The 18,657-nt window shown below is 41.5% G+C and overlaps 1 protein-coding gene across 1 annotated transcript in view; it reads left to right on the top strand.

Annotated features, from left to right (window-relative positions):
- Positions 1 to 18,657, top strand: part of LOC130285268 (uncharacterized) — a 143,812-nt gene that overhangs the window by 80,903 nt on the left and 44,252 nt on the right. Inside the window, exons 14-18 of the mRNA XM_056536620.1 lie at positions 2,007 to 2,116; positions 8,125 to 8,262; positions 8,337 to 8,557; positions 13,543 to 13,779; positions 14,508 to 14,710. Of these exons, the coding sequence (XP_056392595.1) occupies positions 2,007 to 2,116; positions 8,125 to 8,262; positions 8,337 to 8,557; positions 13,543 to 13,779; positions 14,508 to 14,710 (909 nt within the window). The remainder of the gene's footprint in view (positions 1 to 2,006; positions 2,117 to 8,124; positions 8,263 to 8,336; positions 8,558 to 13,542; positions 13,780 to 14,507; positions 14,711 to 18,657) is intronic.

Below are 18,657 nucleotides of genomic sequence, written 5' to 3'. Positions count from 1 at the left end.
GTTTTTTTTTTCTTCGATTTTGTCGCACAATGATTTTTTTTCCGTTTTTCAGTAAAATTACTAATGTCACTGCAAAGTAGAATTGGTGACACAAAAAATAAGCCATAATATGGATTTTTAGGTGGACAATTGAAAGGGTTATGATTTTTAAAGGGTGATGAGGAAAAAACTAAAATGCAAAAACTGAAAAACCCTGTATCCTTAAAGGAGTAGTCCAGTAGTGACTCAGTGGTGAGCAACTTATCCCCTATCCTAAGGATAGGGGATAAGTTGCAGATCGCGGGTGGTCCGACCGCTGGGGCCCCCTGCGATCTCCTGTACGGAGCCCCGACAGCCCGCGGGAAGGGGGCGTGTCGACCTTCGGCAATCTCCGGCTCTGCCATTGAGATGTATTGAGGGGGCGTGTCGGCCGCCGCCTCGTGCGGGGGTCGACACCCGCTATCTCGGCGGAGAGCCGGGGCCCCGTACAGAGAGATCGCAGGGGGCCCCAGCGGTCGGACCCCCCGCAATCTCAAACTTATCCCCTATCCTTAGGATAGGGGATAAGTTTTTCACCACTGGACTACCCCTTTAAGGGGTTAAATAGAAGTAATTTACAAATCTGTATAATTTTCTGGCACCAGTTGATTTAAAATAAGATATTTTTCAGTGGAGTACCCCTTTAACTGAACATTGCTCGTACCTTCATGTTTATTCACATAATAAACAGACACTAGGTTATCAGTTTGCATCAGAACAGATCTCCAAAGAATGATGGGGGCATTAATCGTTGTCTTTACAGCTGTTTTCTATGTGTATATTTGTCGCACATTTGGCGACTGACATTTGTTTCACACTTTTTTTTATTTAAGTGTGTACAGAACAGCTGTTAAGGTAATTTTTTGTGCAAACACTTCCAAAAAGTCACAAAAATACATCACCCAGACTTAGCTTTTTGCTGTGTGTACAAAAGTCACAAATTTTTGTGCAGCAGGATAAAAAATAAAGCCGCCAAATTTTGTGCAGCAAATAAACCGGAGAAATTCCAGGAAATGTGTACCAACACAAAATGTATCAAATGCTTTGCCACCACTTAAAGGGGTACTCCGCCCTAGACATCTTAAGATGTCTGGTTGTGGGGGTCCCGCCGCTGGGGACCACCGTGTTCTCCTTACTGCATCCGGCGTTCGTTTAGAGCTTCAGGTGCAGCGCCGGAGGATCGTGACGTCACGGCCACACCTCCTCAATGCAAGTCTATGGGAGGCCCCCTCACGTAGACTAGCATTGAGGGGGGCGTGGCTGTGACATCACGAGCGGGCGTAACCGTGACATCACGAGCCTCTGCCCCGCATCGCCAGTCATTGGATAGTGGATAAGCTGTCTATGGGCAGAGTATGCCTTTAATTAATTTGGTTCTTCTACACATCACCAGCACACAAAAAACAGATGTACAAAAATGCTTCACCTACAAAGATAAGTGCCCCGATGTCCCTGAAGTGTAGAAGTGCAAGTCTTATTGCTCCTATCGACCTCTGGTTGGACGAATGCCTCTTCTCCTCTCTTGACTGTCCGGGCATGCTGGGAGTTGTAGTTTTGCAACAGCTGAAGGCACACTGGTTGGAAAACACTGAATTAGTTTATATGTCACTAGGGCGATCCAGTACCCCCGATGTTCTGCCTGAAGACCAGAAAGAAAGTAGTTATATTCTTGTAACACATTGGGGGAGATTTATGAAAACCTGTGTAGAGGAAGAGGGATGCAGTTGCCCATAGCAACCAATCAGATCGCTGCTTTCATTCTTCACAGGCCTCTTTAAAAATGAAAGTACTTTGGTTGCTAAGGGCAACGGCCCCGCTCTTCCTCTACACAGGTTTTCATTAATCTCCCTCAATATACATAGTAGAGGGACATCAAAAAAAATTTTGATGTAAAATTTTTATAAACTGTAAAATACTTGGGTGCCAAAAAAATACCTTATTCTTACTTAGTCACATGTGAAATTCTTTCTACTTCCATTGGCTTTCAGTTTTTCGCTGGCTGGTTTGCATATCCTATTTATAAAACTGGCGACTACCCGGAAATTATGAAGAGTAGAGTCCGAGAGAGGAGCCTTGATTATGGGCTACCTAAAAGCCGGTGAGTACAATAATAGAAAGGACAACTAAAGCCTTGTCATAACCTCTGGGTAAGTGAGGCAAAAAAATTCCCCACAAAGTGTCTAAAACACATAAAAAATATGGTGCAACCAGGATTTTTGGTGCAGAGTTTACCAGATGTTTGTTGGATTAACCTGGCTGCAGAGTTGAAGATGGATTAAAGGAGTCTGGGAATGTCTCTAGCGCCACCCTCTGGATGTGGCACAAATAGGTAGCACCCCACAAGGACATGGTGACCATTTATAATAGAGACTACAATGCGTTGCTGGATTTGTCAATCAAATACCACAGACCATTCACTTACAATGGGTTCCATCATGACTGGTGTCAGCCATTTTTTTGGGGTCAAAAATAACTGAAGCAACATCAGAAGCACTGGACACAGAATGGGACATCCAACACAAATGATAACATAGCCTTAGAGGAGAGGCCATAGAGGAGGAGGAGGATGCAGTAGTCTAAGAGAGAAATGATGGGGGCATGTAATAGCATTTTTGGGCAAAAAGTGAGCAAATATGGGAAAAGTTTTCCATCTGGAGGTGGCCGGAGATGGAAAGGGTTTAGATGTAAGATCTTAACCCCTTGGGGACGGAGCCCATTATGACCCTAAGGACGGTAGCATTTTTTGCAAATCTGACCACTGTCACTTTAAGCATTAATAACTCTGGAATGCTTTTACTTATAAATTTGATTCCGAGATTGTTTTTTCATGACATATTCTACTTTATGTTAGTGGTTAATTTTCGGCGATACTTGCATCCTTTCTAGGTGAAAAATTTGAAAATTTCATGAAAAATTTGAAAATTTAGCATTTTTCTAACTTTGAAGCTCTCTACTTATAAGGAATATGGATATTCCAAATAAATTATGTATTGATTCACATATACAATTTGTCTACTTTATGTTTGCATTATAAAATTGACGAGTTTTTACTTTTGGAAGACATCAGGGGGCTTCAAAGTTCAGCAGCAATTTTCCAATTTTTCGCAAAATTTTCAAAATCCGAATTTTTCAGGGACCAGTTCAGGTTTGAAGTGGATTTGAAGGGTCTTCTGGTTAGAAATACCCGATAAATGACCCCATTATAAAAACTGCACCCCTCAAAGTATTCAAAATGACATTCAGTAAGTGTGTTAACCCTTTAGGTGTTTCACAGGAATAGCAGCAAAGTGAAGGAAAAAATTCTAAATCTTCATTTTTTACACTGGCATGTTCTTGTAGACCCAATTTTTGAATTTTTACAAAGGGTAAAAGGAAAAAAATCCTCTCAAAATTTGTAACCCAATTTCTCTGGAGTAAGAAAATACCTCATATGTGTATGTAAAGTGTTCGGCGGGTGCACTAGAGGGCTCAGAAGCGAAGGAGCAACAATGGGGTTTAGGAGAGTGAGTTTTTCTGAAATGGTTTTTGGGGGGCATGTCCCATTTAGGAAGCCCCTATGGTGCCAGGACAGCAAAAAAAAAACACATCGCACACTATTATGGAAATGACACCCCTCAAGGAACGTAACAAGGGGTACGGTGAGCCTTAACACCCCACAGGTGTTTGACAACTTTTTGTTAAAGTCGGATGTGTAAATGAAAAAAAAATATTTTTCCACTAAAATGCTGGTTTTTCCCCAAATTTTACTTTTTTACAAAGGGTAATAGGAGAAAATGCCCCCCAAAATTTGTAACCCCATTTCTTCTGAGTATGGAAATACCCCATATGTGGACGTCAAGTGCACTGCGAGCGAACTACAATGCTCAGAAGAGAAGGAGCACCAGGAGCTTTTAGAAAGATAATTTGTTTGGAATGGAAGTCGGGGGCCATGTGCATTTACAAAGCCCCCCGTGGTGCCAGAACAGTGGACCCCCCCACATGTGACCCCATTTTGGAAACTACACCCCTCACGGAATGTAATAAGGGGTGCAGTGAGCATTTACACCCCACTGGCGCTTGACAGATCTTTGGAACAGTGGGCTGTGCAAACAAAAAAATTTAATTTTTCATTTTCACAGACCACTGTTCCAAAAATCTGTCAGACACCTGTGGGGCGTAAATGCTCACTGTACCCCTTATTACATTCCGTGAGGGGTGTAGTTTCCAAAATGGGGTCACATGTGGGTATTTATTATTTTGCATTTATGTCAGAACCGCTGTAAAATCAGCCACCCGTGTGCAAATCACCAATTTCGGCCTCAAATGTACATAGTGCGCTCTCACTCCTGAGCCTTGTTGTGCGCCCGCAGAGCATTTTACGCCCACATATGGGGTATTTCCGTACTCAGCAGAAATTGCGTTACAAATTTTGGGGGTCTTTTTTTCCTTTTACCTCTTGTGAAAATAAAAAGTAAAGGGCAACACCAGCATGTTAGTGTAAAAATTTTTTTTTTTTACACTAACAGGCTGGTGTAGACCCCAACTTTTCCTTTTCATAAGGGGTAAAAGGAGAAAAAGCCCCCCAAAATTTGTAGTGCAATTTCTCCCGAGTACGGAAATACCCCATATGTGGCCCTAAACTGTTTCCTTGAAATACGACAGGGCTCCAAAGTGAGAGAGCACCATGCGCATTTGAGGACTAAATTAGGGATTGCACAGGGGTGGACATAGGGGTATTCTACGCCAGTGATTCCCAAACAGGGTGCCTCCAGCTGTTGCTAAACTCCCAGCATGCCTGGACAATCAGTGGCTGTCCGGAAATGCTGGGAGTTGTTGTTTTGCAACAGCTGGAGGCTCCGTTTTGGAAACACTGCTGTACAATACGTTTTTTATTTTTATTGGGGGGGACAGTGTAAGGGGGTGTATATGTAGTGTTTTACTCTTTATTAGGTGTTAGTGAAGTGTAGTGTAGTGTTTTTAGGGTACATTCACACTGGCGGGTTACGGTAAGTTTCCCGCTAGGAATTTGCGCTGCGGCGAAAAATTTGCCGCAGCTCATACTTGAAGCAGGAAACTTGCTGTAAACCCGCCCGTGTGAATGTACCCTGTACGTTCACATGGGGGGGGGGGGGCAAACCTCCAGCTGTTTCAAAACTACAACTCCCAGCATGCACGGTCTGTCAGTACATGCTGGGAGTTGTAGTTTTGCAACAGCTGGAGGCACACTGGTTGGAAAACCTTCAGTTAGTTTCAGTTACCTAACTCAGTATTTTCCAACCAGTGAGCCTCCAGCTGTTGCAAAACTACAACTCCCAGCATGCACGGTCTGTCAGTACATGCTGGGAGTTGTAGTTTTGAAACAGCTGGAGGCACACTGGTTGGAAAATACTGAGTTGGGTTCTGTTACCTAACTCAGTATTTTCCAACCAGTGTGCCTCCAGCTGTTGCAAAACTACAACTCCCAGCATGCATGGTCTGTCAGTACATGCTGGGAGTTGTAGTTTTGCAACAGCTGGAGGCACACTGGTTGGAAAACCTTCAGTTAGGTTCTGTTACCTAACTCAGTATTTTCCAACCAGTGAGCCTCCAGCTGTTGCAAAACTACAACTCCCAGCATGCACGGTCTGTCAGTACATGCTGGGAGTTGTAGTTTTGAAACAGATGGAGGCACACTGGTTGGAAAATACTGAGTTGGGTTCTGTTACCTAACTCAGTATTTTCCAACCAGTGTGCCTCCAGCTGTTGCAAAACTACAATTCCCAGCATGTCTGATCACAGAAGGGCATGCTGGGAGATGTAGTTATGCAACAGCTGGAGGTACGCAACTACAACTCCCAGCATGCCGAGACAGCTGTTTGCTGTGTGGGCATGCTGGAATTTGTAGTTTTGCAACATCTGGAGTGCTACAATTTAGAGACCACTGAACAGTGATCTCCAAACTGTGGACCTCCAGATGTTGCAAAACTACATCTCCCAGCATGCCCAGACAGCAAACAGCTGTGTGGGCATGCTGGGAGTTGAAGTTTTGCAAGATCTAGAGGGCAGTATAGAGATCACTGTGCAGTGGTCTCTAAACTGCAGACCTCCAGCTGTTGCAAAACTACAAATTCCAGCATGCCCACACAGCAAACAGCTGTCTGGGCATGCTGGGAGTTGTAGTTTTGCAACATCTGGAGGACTACAGTCTAGAGACCACTATAGTGGTCTCAGACTGTAGCCCTCTAGATGTTGCTATGCAACTACTCACCGGCTTCCGTCGCATCCGGGAGCCGTCCTCTTCTGCCGCACGTCGCCGCCGCCGATCCCCGACACTCCGCTGCCTCCGGAGGGGTAAGTGGACTCCGGCGCCGCTCCTCTTCGTTTTCCCCGTTCTGCCCCACCTATTGTGGGAGGGCAGCACAGGGAAAACGAAAGTAAACCCCCCCGCCCCTGATCTGCTATTGGTGGTCGCGTCTAGACCACCAATAGCAGGGATAGGAGGGGTGGCACCTCTGCCACCTCACTCCCATTGCTTTAGGGGGATCGTGGGTGTCTTAGACACCCGCGATCCCCCTTCTATTCCGGGTCACCGGGTCACCATAGACCCGTAATGACCCGGAATCGGCGCAAATCGCAAGTGTGAATTCACTTGCGATTTGCGCCGATCGCCGACATGGGGGGGTCTAATGACCCCCCTGGGCATTTGCACAGGGTGCCTGCTGATAGATATCAGCAGTCACCCTGGCCCGGTCCCCGCCCGGCGCGCGGCGGGGCCGAAATTCCCACGGGCGTATGGATACGCCCTTCGTCCCCAACAGGTTAAAGAGGTTATCCAGGAAAAAAAAACTTTTTATATATATATATATATATATATATATCAACTGGCTCCAGAAAGTTAAACAGATTTGTAAATTACTTCTATTAAAAAATCTTAATCCTTTCAGTACTTATGAGCTGCTGAAGTTGAGTTGTTCTTTTCTGTCTAAGTGCTCTCTGAGGACATGTGTCTCGGGAACCGCCCGGTTTAGAAGAAAATCCCCATAGCAAACCTCTACTACTCTGTGCAGTTCCCGAGACAGACAGAGATGTCAGCAGAGAGCACTGTTGCCAGACAGAAAACAACAACTCAACTTCAGCAGCTGATAGTTATTGAAAGGATTAAGATTTTTTTAATAGAAGTAATTTACAAATCTGTTTAACTTTCTGGAGCCAGTTGATATATATAAAAAACAGTTTTTTCCTGGATAACCCCTGTAAGATCTTACATCTAAACCCTCTCCACCTCCGGCCACCTCCAGATGGAAAACATTTCCCATATTTGCTCGCTTTTCGCCCACAAATGCTATTACATGCCCCCATCATTTCTAGTGTTGAGTGGCATAGGCCATATTCGAATTTGCGAATATTCGCGAATATATGGGCGAATATTCGTCATATATTCGCGAATATTCGCATATTCGTAGTATTCCCTTTTTATTTTCGCATATGCGAACATTCGCGTATGCAAAAATTAGCATATTCAAAATTAACATACACAGAAATTCGCATATGCGAAAATTAGCATATGCTAATTTTCGTATATGCGAAAATTCACACGCCAGTCTCACACAGTAGTATTGGAGCCTTCTTTACACCACACAAGCTGGAAGCAGAGAGGGGTGATCACTGTGATGTGTACTGTGGAAAAAAATAAAAAACGAATATTTGTAATTACGAATATATAGTGCTATATTTGCGAATATTCGCGAATAAAATTTGCATTGCGAATATTCGCAAGCAACACTAATCATTTCTCTCCTAGACTACTGCATCCTCCTCCTCTATGGCCTCTCCTCTAAGGCTATGTTATCAATTGTGTTGGATGTCCCATTCTGTATCCAGTGCTTCTGATGTTGCTTCAGTTATTTTTGACCCCCCTAAAAATGGCTGACACCAGTCATGATGGAACCCAATGTAAGTGAATGGTCTATGGTATCCATTGATTGACAAATCCAGCGACGCATTGGAATACCCCTTTAAAGACAGAGCAAAAACATAAGTCTTATTCCTCATACAGATCAACGATCCCTAAAACATCTGACATGTCCTATATCCCAAATACAGATTATCCTCTCACACTATGGATGGTTATTTTTTTTTTATCTTTAGGCTCCCAGAGTTTACTGAAAGTGAGAAGCAAAGAATAAAAGGGACGTATGACTTCTTTGGCCTGAACCACTATACTACAGTCCTGGTTGGACAAGCCTTAGACTATGACTTAGAATACCAGGCGTATGAAGGGGACAGGTAAGAGTTGTCTGAGAGATTATAATTTGGTTCTAACGAAATACAATTGATGGTGTTTCTCTATATCATTACAGGGGGGTTTACTTGGTGCGAGACCGAACCTGGGTTGGATCTGGTAGTGTATGGTTGAAAGTGGTACCCTACGGCCTAAGAAGGTTGTTACGCTGGATAAAGGAAGAGTTCAACAATCCTGCCATATATATCACAGAAAACGGCATATCTGAGCGCGGGTCAAATCTCAACGATGAATGGAGAACGTATTATTATAAGCATTATATAAATGAGGCGCTGAAAGGTGCGGGATTTACTAAGAGTGGAGTGTTTATTCTGGAGTGATTTCAATATCACTCGTCTTTTTTTTTTTTCAGGCTTACCGTATTTTTCGCCCTATAGGACGCACCGGCGTATAAGACGTATGAGAATTTATAGGTGCAAAATCTAAAAAAATAAAGATTTTGAACCCAATAGTGGTCTTCAACCTGCGGACCTCCAGATGTTGCAAAACTACAACTCCCAGCATGCCCGGACAGCCGTTGGCTGTCCGGGCATGCTGGGAGTTGTAGTTTTGCAACATCTGGAGGTCCGCAGATTGAAGACCACTGCATAGGAGGTTATACTCACGTGTCCCCACCGCTCCGGACCGATCACCGCTGCCCTGGATGTCGCTCCATCTCTTTCGCCGTGTCCCCGTTGCTCCGGAACGTCTCTGCTGCCGGCCGGGTATCCTCACTCTCAGTCGCCGCCATCACGTTGTTACGCACGCCGACCCACGTACGTGATGACGAGGAAGGAGAGCGCCGGCCATGCAGGGGATCCCTGAACGGAGAAGACACCGAGGAGGCAGGTAAGGTCCCTCCCGGTGTCCTGTAAGCACTAACCCGGCTATTCAGTCGGGCTGTTCGGGACCGCCACGGTGAAATCGCTGAACAGCCGGGTTAGTGTCACTTTCCCTTCAGACGCGGCGGTCAGCTTTGATCGCCGTGTCTGAAGGGTTAATACCTGGCATCACCGCGATCGGTGATGTCCTGTATTAGCCGCGGGTCCCGGCCGTTGATGGCCGCAGGGACCGCCGCGATAGGGGGTGTATTCGCCGTATAAGACGCACCGACTTTTTCCCCCCAGTTTTGGGGAAGAAAAAGTGCGTCTTATACGGCGAAAAATACGGTATTTACTATTTTGCCGCACATGTCGGTTATTTTTGTGTCGCACATTTTTTTGTGTCGCACTAGTCAATTGTGTCGCACAAACTCTGAGCTAATGAAATTAGTTGTGTGAGTCAAAATGGTTTAGACTTTGTTTGTTTAAAAATGTTTCCATGAATCAAAACTATTCATGTGTTATAATTTTTCAAACATTACAACAATTCTCCTTGTTTATCAGCTTGAGGGTTGCAAATGTGTTAAAAAGAAAAAATATATATAAACATTAGGGGAGATTTATCAAAACTTGTCCAGGAGAAAAGTTGCCCTGTTGCCCATAGCAACCAATCAGATCCCTACTTTCATTTTTAATAAGGCCTCTGCAAAATGAAAGAAGTGATCTGATTGGTTGCTATGGGCAACTGGGCAACTTTTCCTCTGCACAGGTTTTGATAAATCTCCCCCATTAACTATCACAAAAGCATTCAATATTTTATTCATAAAAGTGTTGAACTGTACAAAATGTTTTACGGTTCTAAACCAAGTTACTTTCACAAAAAACACAATGGTAAACAGTCCCTTGTTAGAAATCACTCCATTTTTGGAATTTCACTCGTCCTCTTGGCTGTCGGTTATTGTGTGAGGCAAACTCACACTTTTTCTCGAGTGATTTTGGAAGCACTCCGAGTATTTTTTGTTTTTTTGTCGGTAAAACGCCCATTTTTACATAAAACACGCCCATTTCAGAGTGAGAAAAAAAACACTCTGAGTGTTTTCTAAAGAGTCGGTTGTGCGACTAAAATTTGGTCGCATAAATAGTCGCACAGACGTTACGACTAAAATTTTGGCGCAATATCCGAGTAAAAGATTCGGTTGGACTTTAGTAAATGAGGGCCAATGTGCGCAAAATGTATCTGCAATTCATGTCAGTCACCAAAATTCTATTTTCTATTGTAACTTGATCAGCACTAGCGTCGGGCAGCAGTCTGCCTGTGTAATAGTGTCCTATGTACAAGAATATAACTACTATAATACTGCTCCTATATACAAGAATATAACTACTATAATACTGCTCCTATATACAAGAATATAACTACTATAAGAATCCAAAAAGCGAGTAAAGAAAGAAGTACCGCACTCACCCACTGTCAAAAGCCGGGAACGGAAGGGGTTTATTTCAGATCATAAAATCGGAATAACAGGGGCAGGACGTGGAGGAGAGAAAAAAGCCACACACGACTAGTTTCACGCCGGACGGCGTGAAACTAGTCGTGTGTGGCTTTTTTCTCTCCTCCACGTCCTGCACCTGTTATTCCGATTTTATGATCTGAAATAAACCCCTTCCGTTCCCGGCTTTTGACAGTGGGTGAGTGCGGTACTTCTTTCTTTACTCGCTTTTTGGATTGATATGAATACTATACCGTTTATACAAGAATATAACTACTATAATACTGCTCCTATATACAAGAATATAACTACTATAATACTGCTCCTATATACAAGAATATAACTACTATAATACTGCTCCTATATACAAGAATATAACTACTATAATACTGCTCCTATATACAAGAATATAACTACTATAATATTGCTCCTATATACAAGAATATAACTACTATAATACTGCTCCTATATACAAGAATATAACTACTATAATATTGCTCCTATATACAAGAATATAACTACTATAATACTGCTCCTATATACAAGAATATAACTAATATAATACTGCCCCCCCCATATACAAGAATATAACTACTATAATACTGCTCCTATATACAAGAATATGACTACTATAATACTGCTCCTATATACAAGAATATAACTACTATAATACTGCTCCCATATACAAGAATATAACTACTATAATACTGCCTCCTATATACAAGAATATAACTAATATAATACTGATCCTATATACAAGAATATAACTACTATAATACTGCCTCCTATATACAAGAATATAACTACTATAATACTGCTCCTATATACAAGAATATAACTACTATAATACTGCTCCTATATACAAGAATATGACTACTACAATACTGCTCCTATATACAAGAATATAACTGCTATAATACTGCTCCTATATACAAGAATATAACTACTATAATACTGCTCCTATATACAAGAATATGACTACTACAATACTGCTCCTATATACAAGAATATAACTGCTATAATACTGCCCCTATATACAAGAATATAACTACTATAATACTGCTCCTATATACAAGAATATAACTACTATAATACTGCTCCTATATACATGAATATAACTACTATAATACTGCTCCTATATACAAGAATATAACTACTATAATACTGCCTCCTATATACAAGAATATAACTACTATAATACTGCCTCCTATACACAAGAATATAACTACTATAATACTGCTCCTATATACAAGAATATAACTACTATAATACTGCTCCTATATACAAGAATATAACTACTATAATACTGCTCCTATATACAAGAATATAACTACTATAATACTGCCTCCTATATACAAGAATATAACTACTATAATACTGCCTCCTATACACAAGAATATAACTACTATAATACTGCTCCTATATACAAGAATATAACTACTATAATACTGCTCCTATATGCAAGAATATAACTACTATAATACTGCTCCTATATACAAGAATATAACTACTGTAATACTGCCTCCTATATACAAGAATATAACTACTATAATACTGCTCCTATATACAAGAATATAACTACTATAATCCTGCTCCTATATACAAGAATATAACTACTGTAATACTGCTCCTATATACAAGAATATAACTACTATAATACTGCTCCTATATACAAGAATATAACTACTATAATACTGCTCCTATATACAAGAATATAACTACTATAATACTGCTCCTATATACAAGAATATAACTACTATAATACTGCCTCCTATATACAAGAATATAACTACTATAATATTGCTCCTATATACAAGAATATAACTACTATAATACTGCTCCTATATACAAGAATATAACTAATATAATACTGCCCCCCCCATATACAAGAATATAACTACTATAATACTGCTCCTATATACAAGAATATGACTACTATAATACTGCTCCTATACACAAGAATATAACTACTATAATACTGCTCCCATATACAAGAATATAACTACTATAATACTGCCTCCTATATACAAGAATATAACTAATATAATACTGATCCTATATACAAGAATATAACTACTATAATACTGCCTCCTATATACAAGAATATAACTACTATAATACTGCTCCTATATACAAGAATATAACTACTATAATACTGCCCTATATATAAGAATATAACTACTATAATACTGCTCCAATATACAAGAATATAACTACTATAATACTGCTCCTATATACAAGAATATAACTACTATAATACTGCCTCCTATATACAAGAATATAACTAATATAATACTGCTCCTATATACAAGAATATAACTACTATAATACTGCTCCTATATACAAGAATATAACTACTATAATACTGCTCCTATATACAAGAATATAACTAATATAATACTGATCCTATATACAAGAATATAACTACTATAATACTGCTCCTATATACAAGAATATAACTAATATAATACTGCTCCTATATACAAGAATATAACTAATATAATACTGCTCCTATATACAAGAATATAACTACTATAATACTGCTCCTATATACAAGAATATAACTATTATAATACTGCTCCTATGTACAAGAATATAACTACTATAATACTGCTCCTATATACAAGAATATAACTAATATAATACTGCTCCTATATACAAGAATATAACTACTATAATACTGCTCCTATATACAAGAATATAACTAATATAATACTGCTCCTATATACAAGAATATAACTACTATAATACTGTATCCTATATACAAGAATATAACTACTATAATACTGCTCCTATATACAAGAATATAACTACTATAATACTGCCTCCTATATACAAGAATATAACTATTATAATACTGCTCCTATATACAAGAATATAACTACTATAATACTGCTCCTATATACAAGAATATAACTAATATAATACTGTTGATATACATTTTAATTCTCTCTCTCATTATTCCCTTCTGAAGCTGTAAAGTTTGATGGTGTTGATTTCCGTGGATACTCTGCCTGGAGTCTGATGGATAATTTTGAGTGGGCGTCAGGTTACCTTGAACGGTTCGGTTTGTATTATGTCAATTTTTCGGACCCAAATCTGCCTCGCCTCCCTAAAGAGTCTGTGAAATACTACAGATCTGTGGTTCAGTGCAATGGCTTCCCTGACCCAGATAATGGGCCTCATCCTTGTCTATCTCCAGAACCTGAAGGTGAGTGCAAAAGATTAGGGGACATTTGGTTGCTTTGTGTATGGGGAGAGCCAGGGTGTCAGGCAAGAGATCATGGGGGTCCCAGCCATCAGACCCTGTGATCAGTCACTTATTTTTAAGTACCAGGGTTCCCCTTTAAGGGTAAAATTTGGGGGAACCTAGACCCCATGTGACCACTCAATGCTTTCAGCCCCAAATAGGCTTGTGTGTAGTCCTCGTAAATTTAGTCTAATGACTCCCATTACCCCAACGTTATACGGCTGTAGAGGCCATAGGCTGTTGACTGGCCCTGCCGCTCTATGTAGAGATGTGTGATGACTACACAGTATAGCGCCACCATAAGAGATAGTGCCTGCAGGCTAATGTTCTGAATACGTGTACTGATACAGAGTTTTATGCTTTCTTGCTGTCATTCAGAGCTGAATTCATATTTCTGCTATTTCGTGTTACCAGAGAGTAGTGTGTTGTGGGAGCTCAGATAACAGTTATGGCGAGGTCACATGACTGAAAGAGGGGAGGAGTTAAACTGCTGTCTTCACCCGCCAGAATTTTTTATTCAACTTTGAACGGGAAAGGAAAAATAACCTAACCCGGGATTATCCGCAGGTTCTCTGGTGGCCAACTCCAACCCCTGTTATTGTACTGTCTGTACATTCTTCTTAATATTTGACCCTAGCATCACATATAAATAACAAGAGGCATTTACCCAGAATTCCTTTCCTTGGCAGGTACAACTTCCGGTCCCACAGCCGGCCTCACCACAGGACCCCCAGAAGAGCCGGACCCTCCAGTAGTGGACTTTCTTGGAATGGAAATCTCCACCTCGGACGCGATGGTCGCTTTATATGTGGAATTTGCCGTCCTACTTGCCACCGTCCTAATCATCGTTTTGCTTGTAGTTCTGATCAGTAAATTGCGTAAACAAGTAAAGGTAGCAGAGTTATTTTAGCTGTGACCATAAAACTATGTAAAATTGTGACACAAATGAATTAAAGGATAATAAACTTTAAGAAAAAAATCTTGTTATGCGAGTGTAATGAATAAGATTATCAGACCTGAGAGGTGACACTGGATATAAGACTATACTTCCCTGACACTCATCTGTATAAGTGTTGTTTTGCATATTATATTTAAACTCAAATACAGGAGATGCTCCCACAATTACAGTGCCAGCAGAGAGGCCACCATAACACAGTTTCAGTGGAAAGCCCCCAATTAAACAGTGCCATTAGAGAGGCCCCAAAAAACCAGTGCCAGCAGAGAGGCCCCTATAAAAAGTACCAGCAGAGAGGCTCCATAAAACAGTGCTAGCAGAGAGGCCCCCATAAAATAGTGCTAGCAAAGATCCCACCATAAAACAGTGCAAGCAGAGAGGCGCCCATAAAATAGTGCTAGCAGAGAGGCCCCCATAAAACAGTGCTAGCAGAGAGGCCCCCATAAAACAGTGCTAGCAGAGAGGCCCCCATAAAACAGTGCTAGCAGAGAGGCTCCATAAAACAGTGCCAGCAGATAGGCACCCATAAAACAGTGCTAGAAGAGAGGCCCCCATAAAATAGTGCTAGCAAAGATCCCACCATAAAACAGTGCAAGCAGAGAGGCGCCCATAAAATAGTGCTAGCAGAGAGGCCCCCATAAAATAGTGCTAGCAGAGAGGCCCCCATAAAACAGTGCTAGCAGAGAGGCCCCCATAAAACAGTGCTAGCAGAGAGGCCCCCATAAAACAGTGCTTGCAGAGAGGCCCCCATAAAACAGTGCTAGCAGAGAGGCCCCCATAAAACAGTGCTAGCAGAGAGGCCCCCATAAAATAGTGCTAGCAGAGAGGCCCCCATAAAATAGTGCTAGCAGAGAGGCCCCCATAAAATAGTGCTAGCAGAGAGAGGCCCCCATAAAACAGTGCAAGCAGAGAGGCCCCTATAAAAAGTACCAGCAGAGAGGCCCCAATAAAAAGTACCAGCAAAGAGTCTCCATAAAACAGTGCCAGCAGAGAGGCCCCCATAAAACAGTGCAAGCAGATAGGCACCCATAAAACAGTGCTAGCAGAGAGGCCCCCATAAAATAGTGCTAGCAAAGATCCCACCATAAAACAGTGCAAGCAGAGAGGCCCCCATAAAATAGTGCTAGCAAAGATCCCACCATAAAACAGTGCAAGCAGAGAGGCCCCCATAAAATAGTGCTAGCAAAGATCCCACCATAAAACAGTGCAAGCAGAGAGGCCCCTGAAAAAACAATGCCAGCAAAAAGGCCCTAAAAAACAGTGTCAGCAAAAAGGTCCTATAAAACAGTGCCAGCAGAGGGGTCCTCCCATAAAAAAAAGTGCAAGCAAAGAAGAGCCCCATAAAACAGTGCCAGCAGATAGTCAGCCATGGAACAGTGCTAACCGAGCCACACAAAAACCAGTGCCAGCAGTGTGCCTCCCATAAAAACAATGCTAGCAAAGAGAACCCCCCCCCCCCCAAAAAAAACACTGGCCCCCCTGTAAAACAGTGCCAGAAGAGACGCCCCATACAACAGTGCCAGCAGAGGGGCTTCATAAAACAATGCCAGCAGAGAGCCTCCCATAAACAGTCAAGCAGAAAAGTCCTATAGAACAGTTTCAGCCGAGTACCCCGAAAAAAACTGTGCCAGCAGAGATGCCCATAAACCAAAGCCAGAAAAGAGCCTCCTATAAAAAGAAAAGCGCCTGCAGACAGCTAACCCTCCCCCATAAAACAATGCCAGCAGAGAGCCCCATAAACATATATATAACCAAAATGATATAAAAAAGATGACATGTATACTGCACAGTAAAACATTAAACCCAAAAAACAATGTCAGAATTGTCCACCCATTCCATCCCACTAATTGTGGGTAGTGTAATTTGGGAAAAATAAATGAATGCATAAATAAATAAACTCATCCAGCAAAAAATAAGTCATCATATAGCTCTTGGAAAGTGGAAAAAAAATTAAAGGGAAAAGCCATCAGCATAAATTTTAGGGGTTCAAAGGTTATAAAGCCCCATCTGATTGCAGGTGTTGACAGTGGTGTCACTTGTTCCAAAGAGGGTGCCAGGAGGTAAGGTATTGTGTCACTACTACAGGTGTGGAGGCCCAAGGCTCACCATTGTCACACCTATGCCCCTCCCAGGTTCCAGCAGTTCTGTTTCCTCCTGTATACGCAGCTGGTTTTGTTCATTACCCTGATGCCGCTCTTGCAGTAATGACGCAGCTATGAAGCACCTGGACCTATCAAAGGGCCCGGTCTAATAGCGTTCGGTCCTGGTGTCCATGCCTCTCTAGGCTGGATGCTTATACTCCACTTACTCAATGGTTCCTTGCCAGTAATATTGGATCCCTCCTTGTTACTGGCTTTGTGATTGTATCTCCTGGTTTACCTGCATTTATTCTTACCTTTTTCTTTGACTACTCTTTGGCTTACTGTTTTTGTACTGCGCTAACATCTCTGTACCAACCTGGCTGGTGTGACATTGCTTATACGTTTAGTTTGTGCTTCTCTATTTTTGTTCTGTTCGCTGTTCAGTTTGTGGTTACCATATTGTATCTTGACCTGCTCCCTGACTTCTGTACTATGTTGGTTTATTACTTTGACATTGCTACACCCAGTGCTTGGGGACCGGCAGCTATTAAACAGCTGGGTACCCCAAGAGGCAGGGATGGGGAGGTTTAGGTGAGCTTAGGGCTGCAATTCTCTCTGCCCAACATGACAACCACCAGCCTGACCCTGACCCTAAGCTAATACTTCATACTGTCAATCGGATTTATGGTATCTCACTGACTTGTATAGACAGACTGGCCGATTACCCATCTATTGATTACCAGAAAGTGATAAATACTAAACATCCATGACTTGTTGATAGGCTTTTTATAATGTTACTGCAATTCTATCTTTTACTGAGCATGTTCTTCTGCTTTTTGAACCCAGATGACTGCACTTTATGCGCCCTTGATACTGTACCTTCACCAGGGAGGGTTGGTGGGAGGGTTTAGGATGATTGAGTTTGTTTTTGTATTGTTATAAAATGTTCAATAAAAATGTATCTGATTAAAAATATACTAAACATAGACTTTTTAACTGCGATCAAAGAGCAAAATGATCCTGATAAGATATGCCATCAAATTGCGCTGGCCATTTTGTGACATCTTCTCTCATCTGCTGCCTGGCACTGCTGTCATCTGACCTTTAGTTCTTATCTCTAGACCGTAGTTCTAGGTGGTGCAGAGGTAGAAGTCGCACTCAGATCTGGGTACTTGAGTGCACCCAACAGCCCATACACCACATAAGATACAATCAGTGTTATAAATGGCACATGGGCATTGGGAGCAATTGTTACATTGGGGCCCAGTAGCTTAGTGTTTTGTCTCTGGTTGTTTACTTATTTATTGATTTACTTTAGTAAAATTATCCCAAATTGGAGACTAACCTGATACTAACCTATAAGATCCAAACTTGTTAGTACCCTGCCACAAAGACCATATATGTCCACATGGTAGGCTAAGGTTCTGACATAATGGTGCCCAGCCACAACGGGGCCTGAAAACTCTACCAAAGGAGAACTCCATCCGGAGAAGACTTTATCAGCTTTATTGTGCAATGTAATGGGACAGGTACAATGTGTTCAGAAAGTCTTCAGACCCTTTTACTTTTTTTCACATTTTGTTATGTTGTGGCCTTATGTTAAAGAAAAAATTCTGCATCATTCTGTTCCCAATACCCCATAATGACAAAGTGAGAACAAAATGTTACAAATCTTTGCGTATTTATTGAAGAGAAAAAACTAAAATCTTGCAGTGATAGGGGATAAGTTATATTGCACTACAGATGTCCTTTAAAAGGGTACTCCGCTGCTCTGTGTTTAGAACAAGCTGTTCCGAACACTGG

This window comes from Hyla sarda, chromosome 8 (genome assembly GCF_029499605.1).
Source record: "Hyla sarda isolate aHylSar1 chromosome 8, aHylSar1.hap1, whole genome shotgun sequence".
Classification (NCBI taxonomy): domain Eukaryota; kingdom Metazoa; phylum Chordata; class Amphibia; order Anura; family Hylidae; genus Hyla; species Hyla sarda.
Note: the sequence above shows the minus strand (reverse complement) of the source record. Positions and strands in the feature narration are given on the sequence as shown.